The 23,636-nt window shown below is 37.1% G+C and overlaps 1 protein-coding gene across 1 annotated transcript in view; it reads right to left on the bottom strand.

Annotated features, from left to right (window-relative positions):
• GC (GC vitamin D binding protein) overlaps nt 1-23,636 on the bottom strand; it is a 55,572-nt gene that overhangs the window by 12,339 nt on the left and 19,597 nt on the right. Inside the window, exons 2-10 of the mRNA XM_007495659.3 lie at nt 21,647-21,716; nt 20,859-20,991; nt 19,137-19,348; nt 17,140-17,272; nt 10,703-10,797; nt 8,500-8,629; nt 6,960-7,162; nt 4,864-4,996; nt 4,216-4,313 (exon numbers count right to left, since the gene is read on the bottom strand). Coding sequence (XP_007495721.2) covers nt 4,216-4,313; nt 4,864-4,996; nt 6,960-7,162; nt 8,500-8,629; nt 10,703-10,797; nt 17,140-17,272; nt 19,137-19,348; nt 20,859-20,991; nt 21,647-21,716 — 1,207 coding nt within the window. The remainder of the gene's footprint in view (nt 1-4,215; nt 4,314-4,863; nt 4,997-6,959; nt 7,163-8,499; nt 8,630-10,702; nt 10,798-17,139; nt 17,273-19,136; nt 19,349-20,858; nt 20,992-21,646; nt 21,717-23,636) is intronic.

Below are 23,636 nucleotides of genomic sequence, written 5' to 3'. Positions count from 1 at the left end.
GGTTTATCAAACACTAACTTGCTGAGGTCATTTATGCCTTTGATCTTCTCTTAGCCAGTACCATATTCATTTGATAATCACTGCTTTTTAGTACAGTTTAATATCTGGTACTGCTGGGTCCCTGTCCTTCACTTTTTTTTTTCATTATTGCTCCTGATATTCTTGATTTTTTAGTTCTTCCAAATGAACTTTGTTATATTTTTTCTAATTCTATAAAAAAGTGTTTTGGTAGTTTGTTAGGCACTGAATAAGTAGATTAATTTGGGTAGGACTGTCATTTTTATTATATTAACTTGTCCTACCCATAAGCAATTAATGTTTTTCCAATTATTTAGATCCAGTTTTAATTGTGTTTTGTAGTTGTGTTAATATAATTCATGTGTTTTTCTTGGCAGATAGATTCCTAAGTATTTTATATTGTCTAGGGTGATTTTAAATGGAATTTCTCTTTCTAACTCTGACTGCTGAGTTGTGTTGGAAATATATAGAAATGCTGATGATTTCTGTGGGTTTATTTTGTATCCTGCAACTTTGCTAAAATTATTTCTATAGCTTTTTTAGATGATCCTCTAGAATTCTTTAAGCATACCATCATATCATCTGCAAAGAGTGATAGTTTAGTTTCCTCACTGTGTTCCATTTCATTTTCTTCTTTAATTGTTACTGCTAGTGGTTCTAGTACAATATTAAATAATGAGGTGATAATGGGCATCCTTGTTTTACTCCTGATCTCATTGGGAAAGCTTCTACCACATGTCTCCATTGCAGATGATACTTGCTGATGGTTTTAAATATGTACTATTTATTATTTTGTGGAAAGGAAACAAGACTGACAGTTTGTGGGGGAAGGGCCCAACTGGGAGTGGCAGTTGGGTCTTGTGACTAGCACTTCCTTCCTGCCGGGAGTGGCAGTGGGGTCTTGTGACTAGCACTTCCTTCCTGCCATGTGGGACTTGCTGCCGGGTGTTGGAGGAGAGAGGAGCTTGGTCAGCCCAGTCTGGAGTGGCATGCTCTTCTTGGTTCAGCCAGAAGACACAGGCTTCTGAAGGTCAGATTTGTTCTTGTTTGCTTTCTGTGTACTGCTAAGATTCTGAATTAGAACAACGAGAGTAGACAGGAGTGGGACAAACTCTCCGCCAGCCTCTAGGGCCTTGCCCTATACTCTGAAGCTAAGGAAAAATTCCAATTCCAACTGGATTATTAAACTTTATATTATTTGAATTTGCAGTCAGATAAGTGGACTATTTTTTCTGGTCATAGAGGGAGCTGAAAATCAGTTCAGTCATCAAGGCAATAAAAGACCTTGTCGGATCCCTGCTGTTTCCTCTCAGCAGGGGGCATCTCCTTACCTTGCCTCACCAAGCAATATACCCTCTCTCTCCTCTCTCCTCCTTACCCCATACAAACCTCCATTTATCCCCCATTTTCCCAATCCTATTTCCTTTCCCAATAAATATTACAATTTTGAGGAATGGCCCTTCTATTCCTATATTCTAGTGTTTTCAATAGGAATGGGTGTTGCATTTTGTCAAAGGCTTTTTCTTCATCTATTGGGATAATCATGTGATTTTTGTTGGTTTTATTATTGATATGGTCAATTATGTGGATGGCTTTCCTAAGATTAAATCAGTCCTGTTTTCCTAGTATAAATCCTACCTTGTCATAATGAATGATCCTTTTGATAATTTGCTTTAGTCTTTTTGCTATTTTATTTAAGATTTTTGCATCTATGTTCATTAAGGAGACTTGTCTGTCATTTTTTTCTCTGTTTTTGGTCTGCCTGGCTTTGAAATCAATCCCATATTTGTATCTTAAAAAGAATTTGGTAGACTCCTTTGCTTATTTTGTCAAATAATTTATATTGTATTGGAATTAATTGTTCTTTAAATGTTTGCTCAAATTCACTTATGAATCCATCTATCCCTGGGGATTTTATCTTAGCAAGTTCTGTGATGGCTTGTTCAATTTCTTTCTCTAAGATGGGATTGTTTAAATATTCCATTTCCTCTTTTGTTAGTCTGGGAAATTTTTATTTCTTGTAAATGTCTCACTAATTCTTGAAAAAAGAAGAAACTTTTCACTACACTCGACTATCTTCTCAATCTATCATCCTATTTTCTTTCTTCTTTCTTCATTAAACTCCTTGAAAAAACATCATTCTACAGTGACTGCCTCCACATCCTCTCCTCTCATTTGTTTCTCAACCCTTTACAATTGGAGTTCTAACTCACTCATTTAACTGAAATTTCTCTCTCCCAAGTGACCAATAATCTATTAATTCCTTGATCTGCTGATCTTTTCTCAATCCACATTCTTTCTGATTTTTCTGTTGCCTTTGACATCTTTGTCTCCTCTCTCCTCCTGGATATTCTTTTCTTGTTTTTTTTGTGACATTGGTTTTCTTACTTGCATAGCCATTCATTGGAAATTCTTTTTTGCTGGCTTATCATCCATATCACACAACATAACCATGGGTATTCCTTCAAGATTCTGCCCAAGGTCTTTTTTTCTTATTTCCAATCTCCATTTTCCATTCTGTCTCTTGGTAGAGTGCTCCACCTATCATCAACTCGCCTCAACCCTCCCCTCTTCCCAAGCGTTTCCATCAAAGGCATCACCCTTCTTGAAGTCTCTGGATTCCATGACCTAAGCCAGTGATGGGCAACCTTTTGATCTTGGTGAGTCAAAACTCACCAAAAAACCAAGCATAACTTGGGTGGTGTGTCACCTTGAGGAAAAAAACCCATAATTTTGAGATATTTATAATTTAATTGTTTAAACTATAAATTTTAGTTTAAATTTTATAATTTTTTTAATTTTTAAAATTATGAAATTTTTTAAATTATGAAATTTATAAAAAAGTAGTTTAAAAATGTTTAATTATATATAACTGTATTTAATAAATTTATATTTATTATATTTATATATAATATTTATATATATTTATATATAATACATTTAACAAACCAAAAACTAATTATTTAATTTACCTGCTTAGTGACTTCTTTGTTCATCTGTCAGTCAGTTTCTTTTGTTGGTCTTGATATTATTTAACTTGTGTGAGGTGTTGTGAACTAAGATAAGTTGAGGGGGAGGGGGAATTATTTAACTAACCTACCTATTAGTGACTTTTTTGTTGCTGAATTTTATTAGCTAAATCTTCAATTGAAGGTTGGTATTTTGTACACTTCAAGCCCAAGCAAGTGCTTTCAATCTTTCAATCTATTTCTTTTGTTGGTTTTGCTATTATTTAACACTGAGAATAAGGTCTCACAAAAGTACATAGGGGGAAAAATTGTGAGTAAAGATATTGCTATATTTTTCAGGGTGCTAAAAGTGTCTGGTAATCAGTTCCATGCACTCCTCAGTTGGATGTGGGCTGGAGCCCCACCCAGCCTTCCACCCCACCCCTCCCCAGCCTGCTGGTTGGGGGGAGGAGGTACTGCAAGAGCAGTGGCTGCTGCCCACCAGCCTGCCTGCCTTCTCTCTTCTTCCAAGCAAGCTCCTCCTCCCTGCCCCAGTGGGTGTCCCACCCACCCCAGCTGCCTGTAGTGGCCATGGCCATGGCTATGGGCACCCTGAGCAGCTCTGGGCCCTTGAGACATGCTCAGCCCACATGCAACCGCATGTCATTGAAAATGACTATGTGTGTCAATGCTGACATGTGTGTCATAGGTTCACCATCATGGACCTAAGCATTAGCTTGGACTCCTCACTCGCCCTGATGCCATACATCTAATCAGTTGCTAAATCATGTACTTTTCACATTTATAACAGCTCCCACATCTGATCCCTTTTCTTAACTTTTCCTGCCAACCTCTTTGAGTTTGTGTCTCATAATTTATTACTTGGATTTTGTAACAGCCTTCCCATTGCTCTTCCTGCCTCAAAGTCTCTCCATATTGCTGCCAACCTTTTCCTTGAGCTCAGATATGCCTCCCTCCCTTCTTTCCTTCCCTCCTTCTCTTTCCTTTCCCCCTCTCTCCCTTCTTTTATCCTTCCCTCCCTGTTTCTCTCTCTCTCTCTTTCTTTCTTTCTTTCTTTCTTTCTTTCTTTCTTTCTTTCTTTCTTTCTTTCTTTCTTTCTTTCTTTCTTTCTTTCTTTCTTTCTTTCTTTCTTTCTCTCTTTCTCTCTTTCTCTCTTTCTCTCTTTCTCTCTTTCTCTCTTTCTCTCTTTCTCTCTTTTTCTCTTTCTTATCTAAAATATGTACTTTACCTTTTTTTGAACTCAGTAAAAGTAAGTTGAGAGTAATCACCACAGAGTTCTTCTGCTTTGGCTAAGAATGAGGTAATTTCACTTCTTGCTAATGGTCTCTGCAATACATTGATAAGAACATGTTATTTCCAGAAAGGATGTGCTTGTGTTAAAACACTGTACAACTTCAGTTTTCCAGTTTGCCCATAATTGTCAAGGGAGTCACCACTCTCCCAGCCTTAATTTTACTGTCATACTTGATTCCATACTCTCACCCCACAGATCTAATCTACTGCCAAATTGTAGCATGTCTACCATTATCAGGTAGCCACTTCTCTACACTCATTTAGCCATGAACCTAATTCAGGCCCTCATTACTTCTTGCTTCTGTTGAAAAAAAAAACTTTAGATTGATCTCTTGCCTTGAATTTCTGCCCTCAGAAATCCAACCTCCATTTATTTTCCAAACTGAATCTTTCTAAAGCATAATTCTGACTATGCCACTCCTCTTCCTCAACAATCTCCAGTGAATCTTTGTTACCTCCAGGGTATCACACTCTTAATGTATACTTAATATGGGTGATGATTGACCTATTATTTTTTAAATCTGTGAGTATGTATGAATTAAATTTCACTTTCTATAACCAATAGTCATCCAAGGAACATCACCTGGGACTTCAGACAAGCCTGTGGCTCAACAGCTTTGCAGCATTCACTCAGAACTTCCTTGCTTAAGCTGTGCACTTTTGTGATGAACACTTCTGGTATGTATGGATTCCTTCTGCTTATTTCATAGGTGTATCTGTAGTAGGAGAGAAAAGGAGACAACAATATGCTGTGTATGGGTGTGCATGTATGTATACTATGTACCTATCTTCTCACTACACAGATCCACATGTGTCATAAAACTTCTTTAATGCCTGAAGAGTGATTACAATGAAGCATGACTCAAAGCAAGGGCTATTATTGCCAACTCAAACAAGTAACTAAGCATGTTTGTGTCAAAAAGACTGAGAAATAAAAACTCTTTTCATTCAACATTCATTTCCCCATAAATCTTGTCTTCTGAATAAATAAGTTTCAGTGGTTTGTGGGTACCCAAACCAAAAGAGAATGGGACCACTATATCCAGATGAAGAAGTAGCATGGTGCTGCGGCTGGAAGACTGAGCTCAAAGTCAAGGAGACCTGAGTTTAAGCCCTGCCTTGGACACAAGCTGGCTGTGGGATGATCTAGATTTGAAATTACACAACAATGGATGACTTTCATTGGAAGAAGGAGTCCTCTCAGCAGAAGATTCCTACACCAAAGAAATCATGGGCAGAAGCCACAAGATCAAACATGTAAGCATTATGCATATGTAACAAACATGTATAATGTGCATCATAGACTGTTTATTAGACATCTATCACAGTTCTAAAATATACGTATAGTATAAAATGACATATTCTTGTGATTGGATATACTCAATGTTTATATAATGTATACTATGCATGTGTAATATGTATGTGTGCTATTTTTATACTTGTTCTATATTTGGCACATCCATATACTACATATGCATATAAATATAGATACATATATGGAGCAATGTGATTTTCTAGAGGTGAAATTAAAATATCTTGGATTCTTTCTCCAGTTTGAGAAGTTCAGCCTTCAAAAGTCAATCTTGTTCTTAAGATGCCTGGCTTCTCTCTGCTCTGGGCAGCTAAAATGTCTTTTTCAGTTTTCTTGGGACTGAACATTATAGCAATTGATCAAGGCTGCATGTAGAACTGCCTTCTCCTCCTGCACCTTTCTCTCACTTGGCATCCCTATACCAACAAAAGCTCGAGTCCAGTCTCTCTTCTATCATTTCACCAGTTCCTAATTGACTTATCCACAAAGAAATCCACAAAAAAAATTATCCACAAAGAAGGACTTTATCAGATATTCCTGAAATCCAGATATTCTGTCTGAAGCATTCTCAGGAACTAATAACCAATTTTATTTTCTAGTGCATGTAAACTGATCCTAGCTCCCTCTTTCAAACAGGCTAAAAAGGGATGATCCAGAAAAGTGTTGTTTTTTCCTCAACATTCTTTTAACAATTCACTTTCATCTAATAAAAGAAGATTTTAATGTATTGATGCAAATAGATTGACTGCAGATTAGTTGCATTTTAAATATTCATTTTTATTCAAGAAGCAATCATGGTACAGGGGAAAGTCCAGAAAATTTTTTGCTTGGATCATGAAGCCTGAGCTAACTTTTACTCTGCGACTTGTAACTTGTCATTCACCACACTGGGCCACACTTTGCTCATCTGTTAAGATGAGAGGGTTAGACTTGACTAATGTGAAGTTCCCTTCTAGTTGGAAATCCAATTGATATCTAGGTCCTTAATGATTGTGGTCTGTGAAGTTGAATTAAATCCCTTCAATGAAAATCATGACAGAAGAGTAAAACAGTATTTGGTATCAACAAAAGATATTTCCTTCTTTCTTTCTTTCATCCCTTCATTCCTCCTTCCCTCCCTCCCTCTCTCTCCTTTCCTTTCTTCCTTCTTTTCTTCCTTCCTTCCTTCTTTCCTTCCTTTCTTCCCTAATTACCTCCTCTCTTTCCCTCCCTCATTCCTTTCCTTTCTCCTCCATTTCTTTTTTCCTTCCTCCTTCCTTCCTCTCTTATTTCTTTACTTCATTTTTCATATTAAAAGGAAAATGAGTTTAAAATCTACTTACCTATCTATTGCATTAGTGTTTTCTGTGTTGCATAAATCTACTTACCTATCTATTGCATTAGTGTTTTCTGTGTTGCATATTTCTTCATTAGTGGGTTTGACAATATCTGGAAGTTTGATGGGTTGGGCAGCTGGCATTGAATAAGTACACAAGAAAATATCCAATGGGTTTTTCTCTCCACAACAATTTTTGAACTCTTTTTCCTTGTCAGATAAATGCTCACAAGCACTTACAGTATATTCTGTAATCTATAAAAGATATGATAAGTTTTCATTAATTTTTTTCTTGCATTTTAGATTGGGAGGAAGAAGGGCACTGAGGGAAAATGGTTTGACTATTCTTTTAGGCAGTGCTACTCAGTGGAAAGACCACTGGAAGGAATGTCAAGAGACTGAGTCCTAGTTAAATCTGCAACTAACTTTGCATGACTCTGTCCAAGTCAGTTATCTTTCCTGGAATTTTGTTTCCTTTTTTGTCTAATAAGGAGGTTGGAGGAGATGATTTCAAAGATTCCTTCAGATTCTAGGTTTCTATCGATTATTCATTTCTTTGCAGAATTGTTGAGAAATGTGAGCCATCAGTTCTGTTCTTCAGTAGGACAAGGATAATTAATCTGAGGTCATAGGATAATAGACCATACATTAAGGGCAGGAAATGACACTAGGGGTCATCTAGACCCATCTCTTTATTTTATAGAAGGGGAAAGTAAGACCCAGAAAGATTAGCTGACTTGGCCAAGATCACAGAGATAAGTGACAGAAGTAGGATTTGAACATAGGTCCTATCTCTCCAAAACCAACATTCCTTCCATTATACTGCTTCCTGAGACTAGTTTTCAGATCAAGAAGGTGTCTCTGAAAAAATACAGTTATAGGGGTTGGACTCAGAATCTGATCTAACCTCCAGATACAGTCATACAGGGTCCTACCTCTAGGAATCTTAATCCACAATGGAATCCTGATTTGTTCATAGCCTCCCTCCCAGTCCTACCCTATGAATATATTTGCAGCAGGTAAAACCTCTGTGGATGGGAGTCAGGATGAGGGAAAATAGAAGAAGCATAGGAAATAAAAACTACATTTATTGAAAGACCTCTGAGTACCCTGTGTAACTCAGGCAGGGCACAAGGGTGACTTCAGGTTAAAATATGCCACTTGACCAGTTGAAGTCTGCGACTCACAGTGAAGGAAGGTTGTTAAGGCAGAACCCTCTGAGGGGGTATTCTTCTGAGAGATGACTATTTAATTTTCCACACGAGCATTTACACTTGGGAGATCAGCAAACTACTATAAATCAGGGCTTGATTTATCACTTTGTTGCTTGTCTCAACTTAATGAAGTGATGGATAAAATGTTAATTACTTATATTAAACTCAAAAGTACTACAAAAATAAAGATAAGGATTTTTAGGTCATCTTTGGGAACTCCCAGATGAGGAACTCAGTCTACACATGCTGATCAGTTGCCCAGAGTCACACATTCAGAGGAGGGATTTGAAACCACTTGGCTCTCTAGCTAACATGCAAAATATTAGTTGAAAATGCAAACACATGGAGACTAAAGAAAGTACTATAATTTCCTCCTACCTCTTTAGACATGCAGTCCTCCATGATGGAATCACAACACTTGGAGAGAACGTTGGTCATGCTTTCAGCCACTTTTATCACATCTTCTAAATTAGCTGCTGGAGCTTTTTGGGAAAACTTGACAATGTAGCTAAACAGTCAGATTATGAATTTGTTAATATCTTATATTGAAATACATTTCATGATCTTATTAGTTATAATTAAAAACGAATGTATTATATATTTATATTACATGTTTGCACTTATATTTAGAGATAATAAAACAATTGTTTCTAGTGTAGTTTAGCAAGGCTTTCAAGGCTTGTGTGTTGGGTTCTTCTGCCATGCATCTCATTCATTCATCAGCGAATCACCCAGAGAGTAGAGGCAACTTTCAATGCCTCTCTATCACTACTATTCTGCTCGTCTGCAGTACTGAACTTCAGTGTGGGCTATAAAATAGCAATGTGACTCCGGCTCCCTTTGTGACCTCTTGGCTTTAGTTTCCTCATTAGGAGACATCTCCCTTCCTGCTTTCTAGATCCACAATCCTAATTTTTCCCCACTTATACACTCAGCATTGTTTTTATTCTTTCATATGGACTCTTAAGTGGCATGTTGAATTCTCCCTTCCTCCAGAGTTAAGGTCCACTTTGTCCTTCTTGCATATTGTTAAAGGGAAAGAAATAATCCTTAATAAAAGTTAAGTTTTCAATGATTTATAAGAGCCCTTTTGCACAAAAAAATTGGACTAAGATGATGCTGGTTTAGAGTCAGATGCTCCCTAGAGAAGGATAAGGAGGAAGAGCAGGAGGAGGAGAGGGAGAGGGACTCTCCATTCCAGGAAGCAGGTTGCGACGTGGGCTTTTTTCAACCTAGGAGCTGAGAGGTTTGCTGGAGAAGTCCAAACACTAATATGAATGGGTTCCAGGCCATGAAGCCTATGCTGAGAGTCTCTCTTCCATACTTTTGGGGGAACTTTTTGAATATATACTTTATACAATGAAATACATTTGTTACAGGGAGCTAAGTGGAGCAGTGGATAGAATGCCAGGCCTGGCGTCAGGAAACCTCATCAACTTCTGAGTTCAAACCTGGCCTCAGACACTCACTAGCTGTGTGATGTTGGCCAAGTCACTTCACCCTGTTTGTCTCATTTTTCTCACCTCGAAAATGAAGTATCTTTACCATGAAAAGTCCAAAGGGGTCATGATTGAGCAACAAATCTATTGAAGCCTCAGAAGGGAAGATAATCTCTGACTCTTTTTAGGAGTCTGAGATGGGGAGTTAATTGTAACTGGCCTGGTAGAGATGAATTCCATTTGTAGCCAGCTTATAGATAGGGATCTACAGGGAAGTGGGTGAAATTCCTAAAACTGAATGGGTTTGAGAGCTTGGGTTTGTGCTGACACTCCCCACTACCATCATGCTTTTGCAAGGTTTGCTACATCTTCTGCCCACATGAGGCAGATTGTTCTCAGGGACAATTAGATCCTGGCTTCTGAATAATTCAGTCTTTAGCTTTGAGTCTCCTCCACTACATTTCTGTAGAGGTGTCTTGCTGCGAATTTAAGCAGGATGTAGAGACAGTTCTGGGATGGGCAACAACAGGGGTTAATGGGAGTAGACACTCTGGGAATAGATGGAGAAGTCACAAAACATCACCCAGCTAAATGGGCAGCCAGATGGCACCATTTCCAAAAGGGAGATTTTGACTCTGAAAGTAGACACATTAATGTACTGTGCACCTGTCATCTGAGAACCAGTCTTAGTAATGGGAAGAGGCTCTTTACCAAGTGTATACAGTATACTGGGAAGGTGTACAATTTTTTAGTGGATTCATTATTTGTATTGGTGGTGAGATCAACCATGAAACCTCAAAATATTCCAGATCAGAGGAAAGACAAAATATTTATAGGCTCCAAGTTAGGTTTGCCCAACCAGAGACTTTTAGACCTTTATTATAATGCATAGAACTTATCAAAAAATAAAATCCAAAGTTCCATGATAAATATGATTTTCTGGCATTAAAATATTTTTGAAAAGGAATATTCTGAAGCATCTTTTTTCTCTTTTTTTGTATGCTATAGCCTGGACTGGCATCAACCTATTCTTCCTACTCTCCCAGTTCCCTTGCACATCATTGACAGGACAGTTTTCTATTCCCAAAGGAGAAAAGAATGTTGATTCAAAGACAAGCACACCAACAGTGTCTCTTTTGTACCTGAACCTCGTTTTCTCCATCCCATAGATAGTGAATGCTGAGCAGACTCGATCTGACAGTATGGTAAGTAGTGTTAGGTATTTATTCTGAAACGTCTAGAATAATAGAGAGAAAGTATCTCGTTAAATGGAAAATATCTGTAAACCTTGTGAGCTAATGTTTCAAATAGAAAATATTTACTTTTTGGTGTTTATTTGGGATTCATCTCAATTCAATAAATATGTAAGTGCTTTAGATATATAAGGTATATGAGGCACTGCATGAATCCCAGTTCTCAAAGAGCTTACAGTTTACTAGAGTACGTACAACAAAAAGAATAGGCTCATGTTAGGAAGAAAGAGGGAAATTAGAGATGCCCAGAAGTTCAATGGAAATAAAGACCAAAAAAACAAGAAATATAATGCATGCCTTCTCATGTCCATAGACAAATGGATAATAAACAATTAAAACTTATCTCTTGTCCAAGAAGGAAAATCTGACTTCCTAGGTCTTTATTCCTTCATTCACTTAAGTATTTATTAGGTACCTACTATGTAGTAAGACTAAAATGAAATAATCCTTACCTTCAAGGACTTTACATTCCACTGGACTCGTGGAAAGATATCACAGAAATCTGATAAGATTACAGATCCATGATTAGAATTTTTCTATGCAAGGGTAAACCATAGTCACAAGGAAACAGAAAGGTAAATATGTGTGTGTGTGTGCATGCACATTTTGAGAGAGAGGCATGGGGAAAGAGAAAAGATGAGAAGCATGTGGGGAAATCAAGAAAAAAGAGAGGGAAAGTCCATCAGTCAGTGCTATGGACTAAAATTTATTAATTTCTTACTATGTGCCAGGCACTGAGCTAAGCATTGGGGATACAAAGAAAGTCAAAACTGGTGAATCTTATTTTCATTCATTCATATTATCTTATAAATGAGTTCCATCATCGAAGATTTTGGCCTTACTTCCTGAGTTAAGTCAATAAGGATACCCTTAGCTGGTACCAAAATTAAGCAAGAAGGGGTCTGTCCTTTGGGAACATGAATAGTTTAATACAGAATACTTGTGTAAAGATCAGCAGGTGCAGAAACAATAGTGATATTATCAGAATATCTCAACAGAAATAAAAAAAATAGATGAATCTGGGAAATGGATCATAAGTCGGACATGGCAGCAAGTTATGGTGATTACAGGAACTTCAGTTAACTGATCTATTGGGTCTGTGTCTTTGCCCACAGTAGAACATATAGAAATTTCATTAGTTGCCACAACAATGGCTTCGTTGCTCAAGAGATGGAGGAACCAACAAAAGGAACAGATGTGAAAGAGGCATGAAGGAAAAGAGAATTTTATGAATGCAAGACAGAAAGGTGGGGACCTCATCTGTCAATCAAGGTGAGCATTCCAGGTGGAATGCTCCCAGGAGAGTCAGTTGGAGCCTGGGCAGGGGATGAACTGAGAGACTGGCTTGGGTTTCTGACCAAGGGAGAGACTGTTTGTTTGTTTTTTCCTAACCTATGCAGAGAGAGACCTTTGTGGTTTCTGACAGAGTTTGGACTTGATTACTCAAGCAGAGATTATCTGGCTGGTTAAAAGAAGAAAAGAAGAAAAATACTTGTCCTCCAAATTCTCTGACTGTCCCTAAGTAACAGCTGTGACAGGACTGACATTTCTCATAATCCTCCTATCCCACATTATAGATAAGGGAAACCCTCATCCATCTCATCTCATCTCACCTCAGTTCTCCATCCTGTTGTTCCCAATAAACCCCCTTACTTGAGAAAGGAAGAGAAAAGAGTGTTTCTTCATAAATCTCAGAGTCCACTCAGGGGGAAGGGGTGAAGCCACAGGTTTCAGAAGAAGGATGGTGAAGGGAGGGATTGAGAGAGGAGGAGGGTAGGAAAAATATTGATCTATTAGGCATCAGTAGTGGTCAATAGGCAACCCCAAAATATGTCTCTATTAGTATCTCTCTATCTCTCAGAAGTATCTCGATCTCCATTAGGGCACCCTCAGGTTCCCCTAGTATCTCTCTAGTCACAGCCAGAGTATATCATTCACTGCAATTAGAAATATTCTTCACAGAGTATCTATTTTTATTACACATCAGGGGAAAATGGTTCCAGGGTGGAAAGTTTGAGGGAAAGTTCTACCTTAGAATCAGTGAAGGAGAAGGTTAGGATAGATGCATATAACCTGACATATACCCTAAATTTAAGGAAATCAGATTTCAAAAGGTTTGGAGAAACAATAGGTGTGATCTCGTAGCTTAAATTTCTAGAGGGGAAGTCATCTCAGGAAGGATGAGTTCTCAAGATTGAAACTCTGAAGACAAGAAGAAAAATAACCCTGAAGATATGTTTTCTGTCAGGGAGAATGATCTTTTGATTGAAAAGGACAGATCAAAAATAGTTAATAACACAAGAAGTGAAGATAGTGTAAGAGAACATTGAGCTGATGAGTTCATCGCCAGTAGCATATCAACTCCATCCTCTGCTACTGAATATGATTGACTAGTCATTGCTAGAGATACCTGAAGAGTCATGAACAATGGGAGAAGCACTGTCTGACTGGGGAGTAATAAGTGATCCAATTTTTTTTTTAAAAGAAGAAAACTGACTCTGAAAACTCTAGGTCAAAGAACTTCACTTTTATTCATGGCAGTATCATTATTTTATAAATCAATTCAAAAGAATTTGACCCTAAAATCAATACTCATTTATTCAGCATTTAGTATTTGCAAGTGACTTTGCTCAAGAATGCTTGCCTCTACAGAGGAATAACTAAGTAGACAATGAATGCCCCTTTTTTCACAATATGACAGTGGGCATTCATAGAATTGTCCATTCAGTACAAATGGACAATGAGCAGAATTAAAAAGGAAGGGACGTGGCCTTTGTGAAAATGCAATTCTTTTTAACCCCTTACTTTCCATCTTAGAATCAATACTGTGTATTGGTTCTGAGGCAGAAGAGTGGTCAGGGCTAGGCAATGGGGGTCAAGTGACTTGCTGAGGTTTATTCAGCTGGAAATGTATGAGACCAGTTCTGAAGCGAGGACTCCTATATCTAAGTCTAGCTCTCAATTTACTGAGCCACCTAGATGAACCCCACAGTATTTTTAATTATTCTCAACGTCTCCCTGAAACAAAGACCCATTAAAAATCAATATTGTCATGTTGTTGCTGAAAACCATGGGATGCCAGTTTTAAAAGAAGTTAAGAGTCAGAGGGCAGCAAGGTGGCTCAGTGGATTGAGAGCCAGGGTTTTTAAGAAAATCAATTAATTAATCAAAGAATTCGAGTTGCAAGTCTCTCTAGGGGAAATGGAGATTTCCCAGAAGTGAATAGGCACACACACACACACACACACACACACACCTACATACATCTTATCCATGGTGCCCCCAGCTGTCCAAGACAAGGGAGAGAAAGCATCATGGAAAATGAATGAAATAAAGTAAAAGAAGACCATAAAAGTAGGAAGTGGTCAGCTTTTAAAGGATTTCAGGAGCCTTTAGAAGATTTCTTATTTGATCTTGGAGGTAGGGAAAAACTGGAGTTTATTGAATAGGGGATTGATATGGTCAGATCTGCCCTTTAGACACATCAATTTGATAAGTGAGTGGAACATGGACTGAAATGGGGAGAAATGGGGGAGGGTGATTAACAAGTACTCTACTGCAATAGCCCTGGTAGAAGGAGATGAGGACCTACAACAAGATAGTGGCAATGTCAGAGACCTTACAAATATAGAAAGGGCTGGATTTGGGAGAGACAGTGAGGCATTAAGGGTGATGCTTAGATTGTGAGTCTGGGTGACCAGAAGGATGGCGGTACCCTAGACTAATAAAGAAGTTTAGAAGAGGAGAGGGCTTCGAAAAGAAGATAATGAGTTCAACTTTTGCCCCTAGATCCCAAGTACATCTTGAACCTAAGGCTTCTTGACACGTAGGACAACTCTATCTACTCTGGGACACAAAAGTCTTAAATAAAAAACCAAACAAACAACCCTTACTTTCTTAATAGCAACTCTAAGACAAGAAGGGCAAGGACTAGGCAAATAGGGTTAAGTGATTTGTCCAGGGTCACACAACTAGGGAGTAGCTGAGTTCAGATTTGAACCCAGATCCTCCTGACTGGACTCTATCCAGTGTGCCACATAGCTACTCCTATACTAATGCCTTTAAAAAACAGTATGTATGACAACTGTATGACCTTGGGCAAGTTACTTAACACTGCTTCAGACCAGAAATGATGTAACATAAAAGACAAGCATGCATGATGGCCACTTATTGTTTAAAATCAGCCAAAAAAATAGCCTAAATAGAATGTAATCTCTTCAAGTGCCATGAATGTTCATATTTGTATACTTAGGGGTTATTTTCTGTGCTATTTTGTGAGTGTCTGGTCTATGTGCATGTCATAGGCACTTTATAGATTTTTATTAAAAATAATTTGTTGTATATTTTTAAACATTACTTTTCTTGATTTTTTGCCTGTGTTTTCTTTTGCCACCTGGCTAATATGGAAATATATTTTACATGACTTCACGCGCATAGTTGATATCAAATTGCTCACCTTTTCAAGGAGGGAGAAGGAAAAGGAGAGAAGAAGAGAATTTGAAGCTCAAAATTAAAAAAGATTATTAAACCTTTTTGCACACAATTGAAAAGAAATCTACTAAAAATTAATTTGTTGTGCTGAACTCAAGGCAAAGCCTTACCCTGAAATCCTTGCAGCACTGGGAACAAAAGACAGTCAAAAGTTATAGAAAATGGGCAGACTATTAAAAGATTCAACAATGCTAATATTGTGCCATTTCTCACTGGATGTAAATAATCCTGAAACAAACTGGAAAATAGGAACAGAAAAGCCCCCAGGAGGCAAGACTTGGAGACATTTTCTCTTGAAATGCAAGAATAAAAAAGTTGTGTCACTCACTGGGAATATGTGAAGGGTCTATGATATCTTCAAATATTCATAACCATTTAGAGGGCTTTGTTTTACAAGGTGGCCCAAGGTGCATAGAGGTTAGGCAATTTGCCCAGGGTATCACAGAGAGGGGTCTTCCTGATTCCATGGTCAGTGTCCAGAGAGACAACTTTGTGGCTTGGATAGAACATTGGATTCAGAGAAAGGAAAACCTAAATTCATTAGATTTGGTGCATGACCATGGACAAAATTCTTTACCACTCAGTTTCCTCAACTATAGAATGAGAATAATAAAACTTGAAGATTCTTACAGGATTTATTAGAGTTTCAAATGGGATATTTGGCAGCACAATGGACCTGGAGTCAGAAGGCTCATTTTCATAAGTTCAAATCTGTCCTCAAACACTTACTATCTCTATTACCCTGGGGAAGCCATTTAAATCTGTTTGCCTCAGTTTACTCATCTGTAGTAAGAGCTGGAGAGTGAAATGGCAAACCTCTTCAACATCTCTGCCAAGAAATCCCCCCAACAACAATATAAAATACCTTGCAGATTTTAAAGTGATATATAAACATTTGGCATCATTTTACCATACTGCCTCTATTTGTGGAGTAATGGAAGAGAAATGAGAGCTATCATTTATAGAATAATAGTTGAATTTATGGAATAATATTAATAGAAAGTTTTAAAAGTTGCAAAGACTTTTGCCTGCTATCTCCTTTGATCTTCACCACAATCCTGTGAGAAAGATGCTATCATTATCAACCTTTTTGCAGATGAGGCAAGTGAAGCTGACAGGCTAACTTGACTTGGTCAAGGCCACCGAATTAGGATCTAAATGACTCTAAGTTCCATACTCTAGCCACACTGCACCTCTCATTCGAGCCTTGCAACAACCATTCCAAGATGTGCTATTGGATTCTTTGGTTTGTCTTCCTGGATCACCTCAGCTGCATTAGCTTCCCAATGGGAACCCTGGAAACAAAATCCCTCATTTGTATCAAGATACAAGTCCAACACACTGCTCTAAAAATAAGCATAGAGCTCTTGCAGATAGAATATTCAGAATGATACTTGGAACTTTCTTGAGAGATCTTCAACACTTCACAAAAATGGCCCAATATTTCCAGACCCTTTAAGCATCAATGGGTCTAGACTTTGGTTCATGATTCAATCTCAACCCCAAACAAATCAGAGAAGAGGTGATAGCTCAATTAAGAAAACTCCAAAATCATATGTAATAGATGATGAAAGTTCTGATTAAGGGACTGCAGCAGACAGGCATGTAAAGAAGGACTTATAGGGGGCAGCTGGGTGGCTCAGGGAATTGAGAGCTAGGCCCAAAGATGGGATGTCCTGGGTTCAAATCTGGCATCAGACACTTCCTAGCTGTGTGACCCTGGGCAAGTCACTTAACCTCCATTGCCCAGCCCTTACCCCTCTTCTGCCTTGGAACCAGTATACAATATTGATTCTAAGATGAAAGGTGAGGTTTTAAAACAAAGAAGGACTTACCTCTTTAGCAAAGCAAGCTGTGATGTCAGATGATGCGCAGCAGGTGCTCACCATAGAGAGATAGTTCTTGGTGTAACTTACTAACAGTGGGAGTGGAGCTTGTCCATAACTGCTAGAGAATTTATGTAAAAATCTGAAATGTACAGAATGATTGGTCAGCTCTTGAAAAGACCAGATTGAGTTTTCTTTCATTTCAAATGAGAATTTTATAGATTCCATGAAATTTGTGGGGAACTATGTGCACAAAGTAATTCTTAACTGGGGGCACATGTACCATCATTAAAGGCATAAGAAACTTTTTAAGGGGTTATAAAGAATATTTGGTAAATAATGATATTATCCTATTGAAATTAATTAATCTTTTTGTTTTGTTTATTTTATTTAGGTAGCTAGGTTGCACACAGGGGATAGAGTGTAGTTCTTGGAGTCAAGAAGACCTGAGTTCAAATCCAATCTGAGTGACCATGGGTAAGTCATTTAGCTTCTCTCTGTCTCAGTTGCCTCATCTCTGAAGTGAGGCTAATAACCCCTCCCTCTCAGGGTTGTTATGAAAAAATAATATAATATTTCAAAAGCTATTTACCAATATACAAGTGAAAATTTTGTACCTTTGAACTATGTTCCCCAGAATTCCTTTTGCATTTCCCAAAATTCCTTTCCTTTCCCCACCATGTTGCTTACTAATGTTTTGTATATAAGTTTTTGGTAACTCCTTCCTCTCCCTCTCTTCCCTCCAGAGAGCTGCTTAGTTAGTGCCCTTTTTACTTTAGCTTTTTATTTTAGTTATTTTAATAAATCTTATTAAATACAATATTTGGAGTTATTGTATATTAATTTTAATTCTCACACTAACCTGCATGGGGTCTTGGTAAACTCTAGAATTTATTTTGTTTCATATTGAATAGGGTATATAGGAATTGCAAGTCAAGGGATGCAGGGATCAAAAACCTAAGAACTCCTAGTGTGAGGACAATATGTAAAAATGCTAAGTAGATTTTCTGAAGCCTTTGCTGAACTTTTAAAAAATGGTCATGATGGGAACGACTCAACAAACCTATTTAATGTTATCTCCTATAAAATTTTAAAAAATATGGTCTACCTTCACCTTTTGAAAATGCTTGTTTCCATTTTCCTAGGAAAATGATATGAAATATGATCCTTACACCTCCAAATAAAATAATAAATTTTAGTTTTTTTAAAAAAAAGTAGTTTTAAATCCTCTATGAAAGCTACTCTGTTTATTGACTACCCTGAAGTGGAAAAAAAAGGCCAACTCAAATTTCATTGTTAATTAAATTTGTTTTTAAAATATTTAGAAATTGAAGTTTGCACAGGTTTTCTATTCAAGGATTGCCTACAGAACTTTCTGTTCCATTTGACTTTGCTTAATGAGGTTGAGGATGAAATCTCCAGGAACGGCGTATAGTTTGGTTCTCAGTGTATGCAAAACTTTCCAGAAGGCTTTCATGAATAAGATAGTATGGCCAATTAGTTAGAGAGCCAGCTTTGGAGGAAAGAAGACCTCTTAGTTCAAGCCCCACTTCTAACACATACTGGGAGGAGTCTGGGCAAGTCACTTAACCTCTTAAGTGTTCTAGGCAATCTCTAAGACCCAGGAAAATTCTGTAAGTTATAGAGAATTCCTTGAATTGGAAGAGGGAGTTCTTATAGGTGTTCCCTATACCATGGAAATTTAAAGTTCAGTCCCTACCTCGATCTTTTATGAGGAAAACAGTCACCAATGTAGTACTAGAACATCCTGTTAATATGACCCAATTATTGTATTATCAGAAAGAAGAAAATTCATGTGCTCTTTTATACTGCAAAATGTCATTTTGCCAGGAAGATCCAACATAATTCTAACACACGCACATGTATGCACATATCTATATGTACATGTGTGTTTACACAAACACATATGCATGGGCACACCGATATGTGCATACATGCATGTATATACATGTGTATTGAACAAAATCAATTGGGAGGAAGGTTACTTTTCAGCAAAGTCCCTGGGATTCTTCCTGAAGGATTCACATATTTCTTCATTTGATGACTCCTTGTAGGTTGGGAATTCTTGGGGTGGGTGCACGAGAGCAGCCATGCAGAGTTTTCGTTCCAGACCTTCTTGGGCACAGCACTTATGAGTATCTGGGTGTTTGGGGAATGGAGCGTCATGTTCACAGGACTTACTGGACAATTCTGTAGTCTGTTTTAGAAATAGGAAAAAGGTAAAGTCCTTATTGCCGATTTTCCTGGAGACTAGTAGAGTAAATCTTTGGATAATTCTGAGAAAAAAATACAATAAGATGAAAGAGCATAGACTATGTAACCTTTAAGGCGCCTTCTATCTTTAAATAGTACTGTAATATAAACTTATTGGACTGCAACACATTTCATTACTCTAAGTCATATATTAGTATTAAGTGGCATTTGGGATAGTTCACATTTCCATAATGCTTTAAGATTAAAAAAAAACACTTTCCTCACAATATCCTTTAAAATAAAAAAGCTTTAATGGCCAGATAGGATTTATATCAGTAATACAAGGTTGATTCAATCATAGGAAAATTATGATAATTGATCAGATCAGTAGCAAAACATAAAATATGATTATCTCAATAGATGCAAAAAAGCTTTTGACAAAATATAATATCCTATTCCAAACTCTAAAAAGTACAGGAATAAATTGAGCTTTCCTTAAAATGTTAAGTAGTAGCTATCAAAATACATATGAAAGCATTAGCTATATTGCAGATAAACTAGAAGCTGTCTCAATAAGATCACAGGTAAAGCACGAATGCTCATTACCACCACTCTTATTTAGCATTGTACTAGAAATGCTAGCTATAGCATCAAAAGGAGATAAAGCCATTGAAGGGATTTGAATAAGCAATGAAGAAGCAAAACTATCACACTTTACAGATGATGATGGTATACTTGGAGAATCCTAACAAAGCAATTAAACAGCTAGTTTAAATAATTAGCAACTTTATAAAATAAAATAATATAAAATAATTAGCAAAATTACAGGATATAAAAGAAACTTACATAAATTAGCATTTCTATGTTAAAACCAAAGTTCAACCATAAGAAATAGAAAGAGAAATTCCATTTAAAATATAACTGTAGACAATAGAAAATATTTGACTTTCTAAATGCCAAGAAAAACCAATGAACCAAATGAGCATAATTACAAAAAGCTTTTCACACAAAGTCAATTCTAAAAATTGAAGGTTTTTTTTGAAAAATTGGAAAATTGCTCATGGGTAGGATGAGTCAATATAATAAAATGACTTCTTTCTAACTTAATTTACTTATTCAGTGTCATAACAACAAAACAACCAGAATTGTTTTTTACAACTAGAAAAAATAATAACAAAATTCATCTGGAAGAACAAACAAAAGGTCAAAAATATCAAGGGAAATAAGTTTAAAAATATATGAAAGGAAGTGGCCTTGCAATATCAAATCTCAAACTATTACAAATCAGTAATCATCAAAACAATCTGGCTAAGAAATAGAATGGCGAATGTTTGGAATAAATGTTTGGTAAACAGTACACAGGAATAAATGACCATATTAATCTAGTGTTTAATAAACACAATGGTCAAAGCTTGTTATCCCCTGTTAGGCCCTTCCCATTTGCTCATTTCATGCTCCAATGGCTTGGTTTGTCAGGAAAGACCCTATAGCAGCATACAGTCACCAAGACCTACCCTTGTATCATAGCAGTCAGGGGCAGCATTCACATCACAACACTCTTCTGTCAAGGAGACAACTTCATCCACTAAGGCTTTGATTTCTTCAAAGGTGCTCCTGGAAAACTTTTTGCTGTATAGGACAAATGATCTGGGGAACAAAGATGTGGAAATCTCAGACTGCCCACTACTAAAAAAGATTTTTCTTTCACTTATAGTTAATAAATCATGTTGAAATAAGCATTCAAAAAATCTTTTACACCTTTACGCCAAATTGCTTGTCTTGCGGTTTAATTGAGGAATATGAAACTTCTTCAAATTACTTACTGTTTTAGGTCAAATTGTGTTAGAAAACAAAACAAAACACACACACATTAGGTCTTCTCTCTGATTTCTTCGCCCATCCTCTTTTTTCTACCCCACACCCCAAACCAAAACCTTTTTGTTTCCAACAACTTCTTCCTTCTCCTCCTGCCAGCATTTATCTTTTCTGAATATATTTTCTTTCCTAAATTTTTGCCTCAGATCCCAAAGGATTGAACCAGTAACTTATTTGGGACCAGAGTCTATTCCCACAAATATACTTTACCTTTGACCTTCTGGAAACAATGTTCTGCCTCTATAATCTAAGGTGAGAATTTCAGGTCATATTGGCTAAAGATGGAGATAATAATTTGGAAAAAAATGATATTCTGTTGTCTTTAAATTGCTTCCTGGATGTGACCACTAAATCTATTGGACTGGCCCTAGACCAATCCTTGTTAAAGCAGGTATAGTGCGCAAGTAGTATACCCTGATATACGTACAATGATTGGAAGTTGTCTTTCCCCAAATTGGCGAACTCCTTACAGACTTTAGATTTTTCATAATCACGTCCTACAAAAACAGAAACAAGAGAATCTGTACATATCCCCATCTTGATGATTGTGGTACAACACATAGACATATAAAATGGCACTTTATAGAGGAAAAATGTTATTTATTCACTGAAAGGAATTCAGAATTTCCAATTAGCAGAAAGAGAATTTTCTCTCCAGGAAAGAATTCAATTGCGGTAGGGTGGGACAGTTATAGAGGTCAGTGTGACAGTTAATGTAGTTTCTCTAGAGGAAAACATACCCAATTTCCCTGAAAGTCTGGTCCCACTGAGTGTTTGGGCCACACAGCCCTGATGAACAACTTTGATATGAAGCATAGAAACATGTGTAAGTGAGAAAGAAGCTGGTTTTGCCCCATTGAATGTCAGCACTCTATAGCAAAGCCCTATTCACCTGTGCTAGATATTCTACTATTCAGATCCTGACCAAAGTTTCTCAAGGCTCATAAAATACTTCCTGGATTGTAAAGTGCAAAGGCAAAGGCAGGTTCTTTTTGGGAAGTGCTTAACTATAAGATTCTAGCATGAAAAAGTGACAAAGTAATTGGAAGGATGGCAAATTGTGTTGTATAAAACATTATTTTGTCTTGCATCCTGAGAAAGCAAAAGTCAAGGGGTCACAAAAATATTTCAAACCCCCTTAAAGTACCAAGAGGCAAAAGAAGACATGGAATTTGATTTAGTCAAGTTCTATAGGAGGTAAAACATTGTACATCAAGAGAAGACTAAAGAGAGATACAATATCTATCTTCAGCATTTATTTTTATTTTTTAAAACCCTTACCTTCTATCTTGGGATCAATACTGTGTATTGGTTCCAAGGCAGAAGTGGGGTAAGGGCTAGGCAATGGGGGTCAAGTGACTTGCCCAAGGTCACATAACTGGGAAGTGTCTGAGGCCAGATTTGAACCTAGGACCTCCTGTCTCTAGGACTGGCTCTCATTTCACTGAGCCACCCAGCTGCCCCCTATCTTCAGCATTTATAGGGAGATCAAACAGAGGAAGAAGCAGACATTCCAACTTACCTTAAAAGAGAATAAGGAATAGCAGAAAGAAGTAGAGGAAGAAAGGAAACATACAATTATTTACTATGTACTTATGACAAGTGTTGAGCATTTTTACAAATATTATCTCATCTGATACTCATAATAATCCTAAAAGGTAGGTGCTAACATATCTCCATTTTAAAGTTGAGGAAACTGAGTAAGATAGAGGTTAAATGACTTACCCAGTCTCACAGCTATTAAGTATTTAAGACTGGATTTGAACCCAGGGTCCCTGACTTCAGGTCCAGCATTCTTTCTACTAGCCACCTACCTGCTTAGGAAGGAACTAAGTTTGACATCGGTGTAAGAAACAATTCTCTAAAAATTAGAGTTGTCCAAAAGTAGAACTCCTGAAATAGTGAATTGGTTTTTGTTTGTTTGAACACTGGAGATGTTCCAGTAGAGATGAAGCATATGGGATCTTATGGAAAGGATTAGTACACTGAAAAGGAGTTTGGACCTGAGGACTTCTAATAATGTTTGTTTGTTTGTTTGTTTGTTTGTTTGTTTGGTTGGTTCTTTCTTTCTTTCTTTCTTTCTTTCTTTCTTTCTTTCTTTCTTTCTTTCTTTCTTTCTTTCTTTCTTTCTTTCTTTCTTTCTTTCTTTCTTTCTTTCTTTCTTTCTTTCTTTCTTTCTTTCTTTCTTTCTTTCTTTCTTTCTTCTTTCTTTCCTTCCTTTCTTCCTTCCTTCCTTCCTTCCCTCCTTTGCTCACTTTCTCCCTCCTTCCTTTAAAAAAAACCTCTTATCAAAGCTATTCAGCTTTGATAATGAAATATGATAATGATAATGAAATATGATAATGAAATAATGAAAAAAAATATGAAGGAAGGTGGCCTAGCAGTTCCAGATCTCAAACTATACTATAAAGCAGTGG

The sequence above is a fragment of the Monodelphis domestica genome, chromosome 6 (genome assembly GCF_027887165.1).
Source record: "Monodelphis domestica isolate mMonDom1 chromosome 6, mMonDom1.pri, whole genome shotgun sequence".
Classification (NCBI taxonomy): domain Eukaryota; kingdom Metazoa; phylum Chordata; class Mammalia; order Didelphimorphia; family Didelphidae; genus Monodelphis; species Monodelphis domestica.
This window is presented reverse-complemented; position numbering and strand designations above follow the sequence as displayed.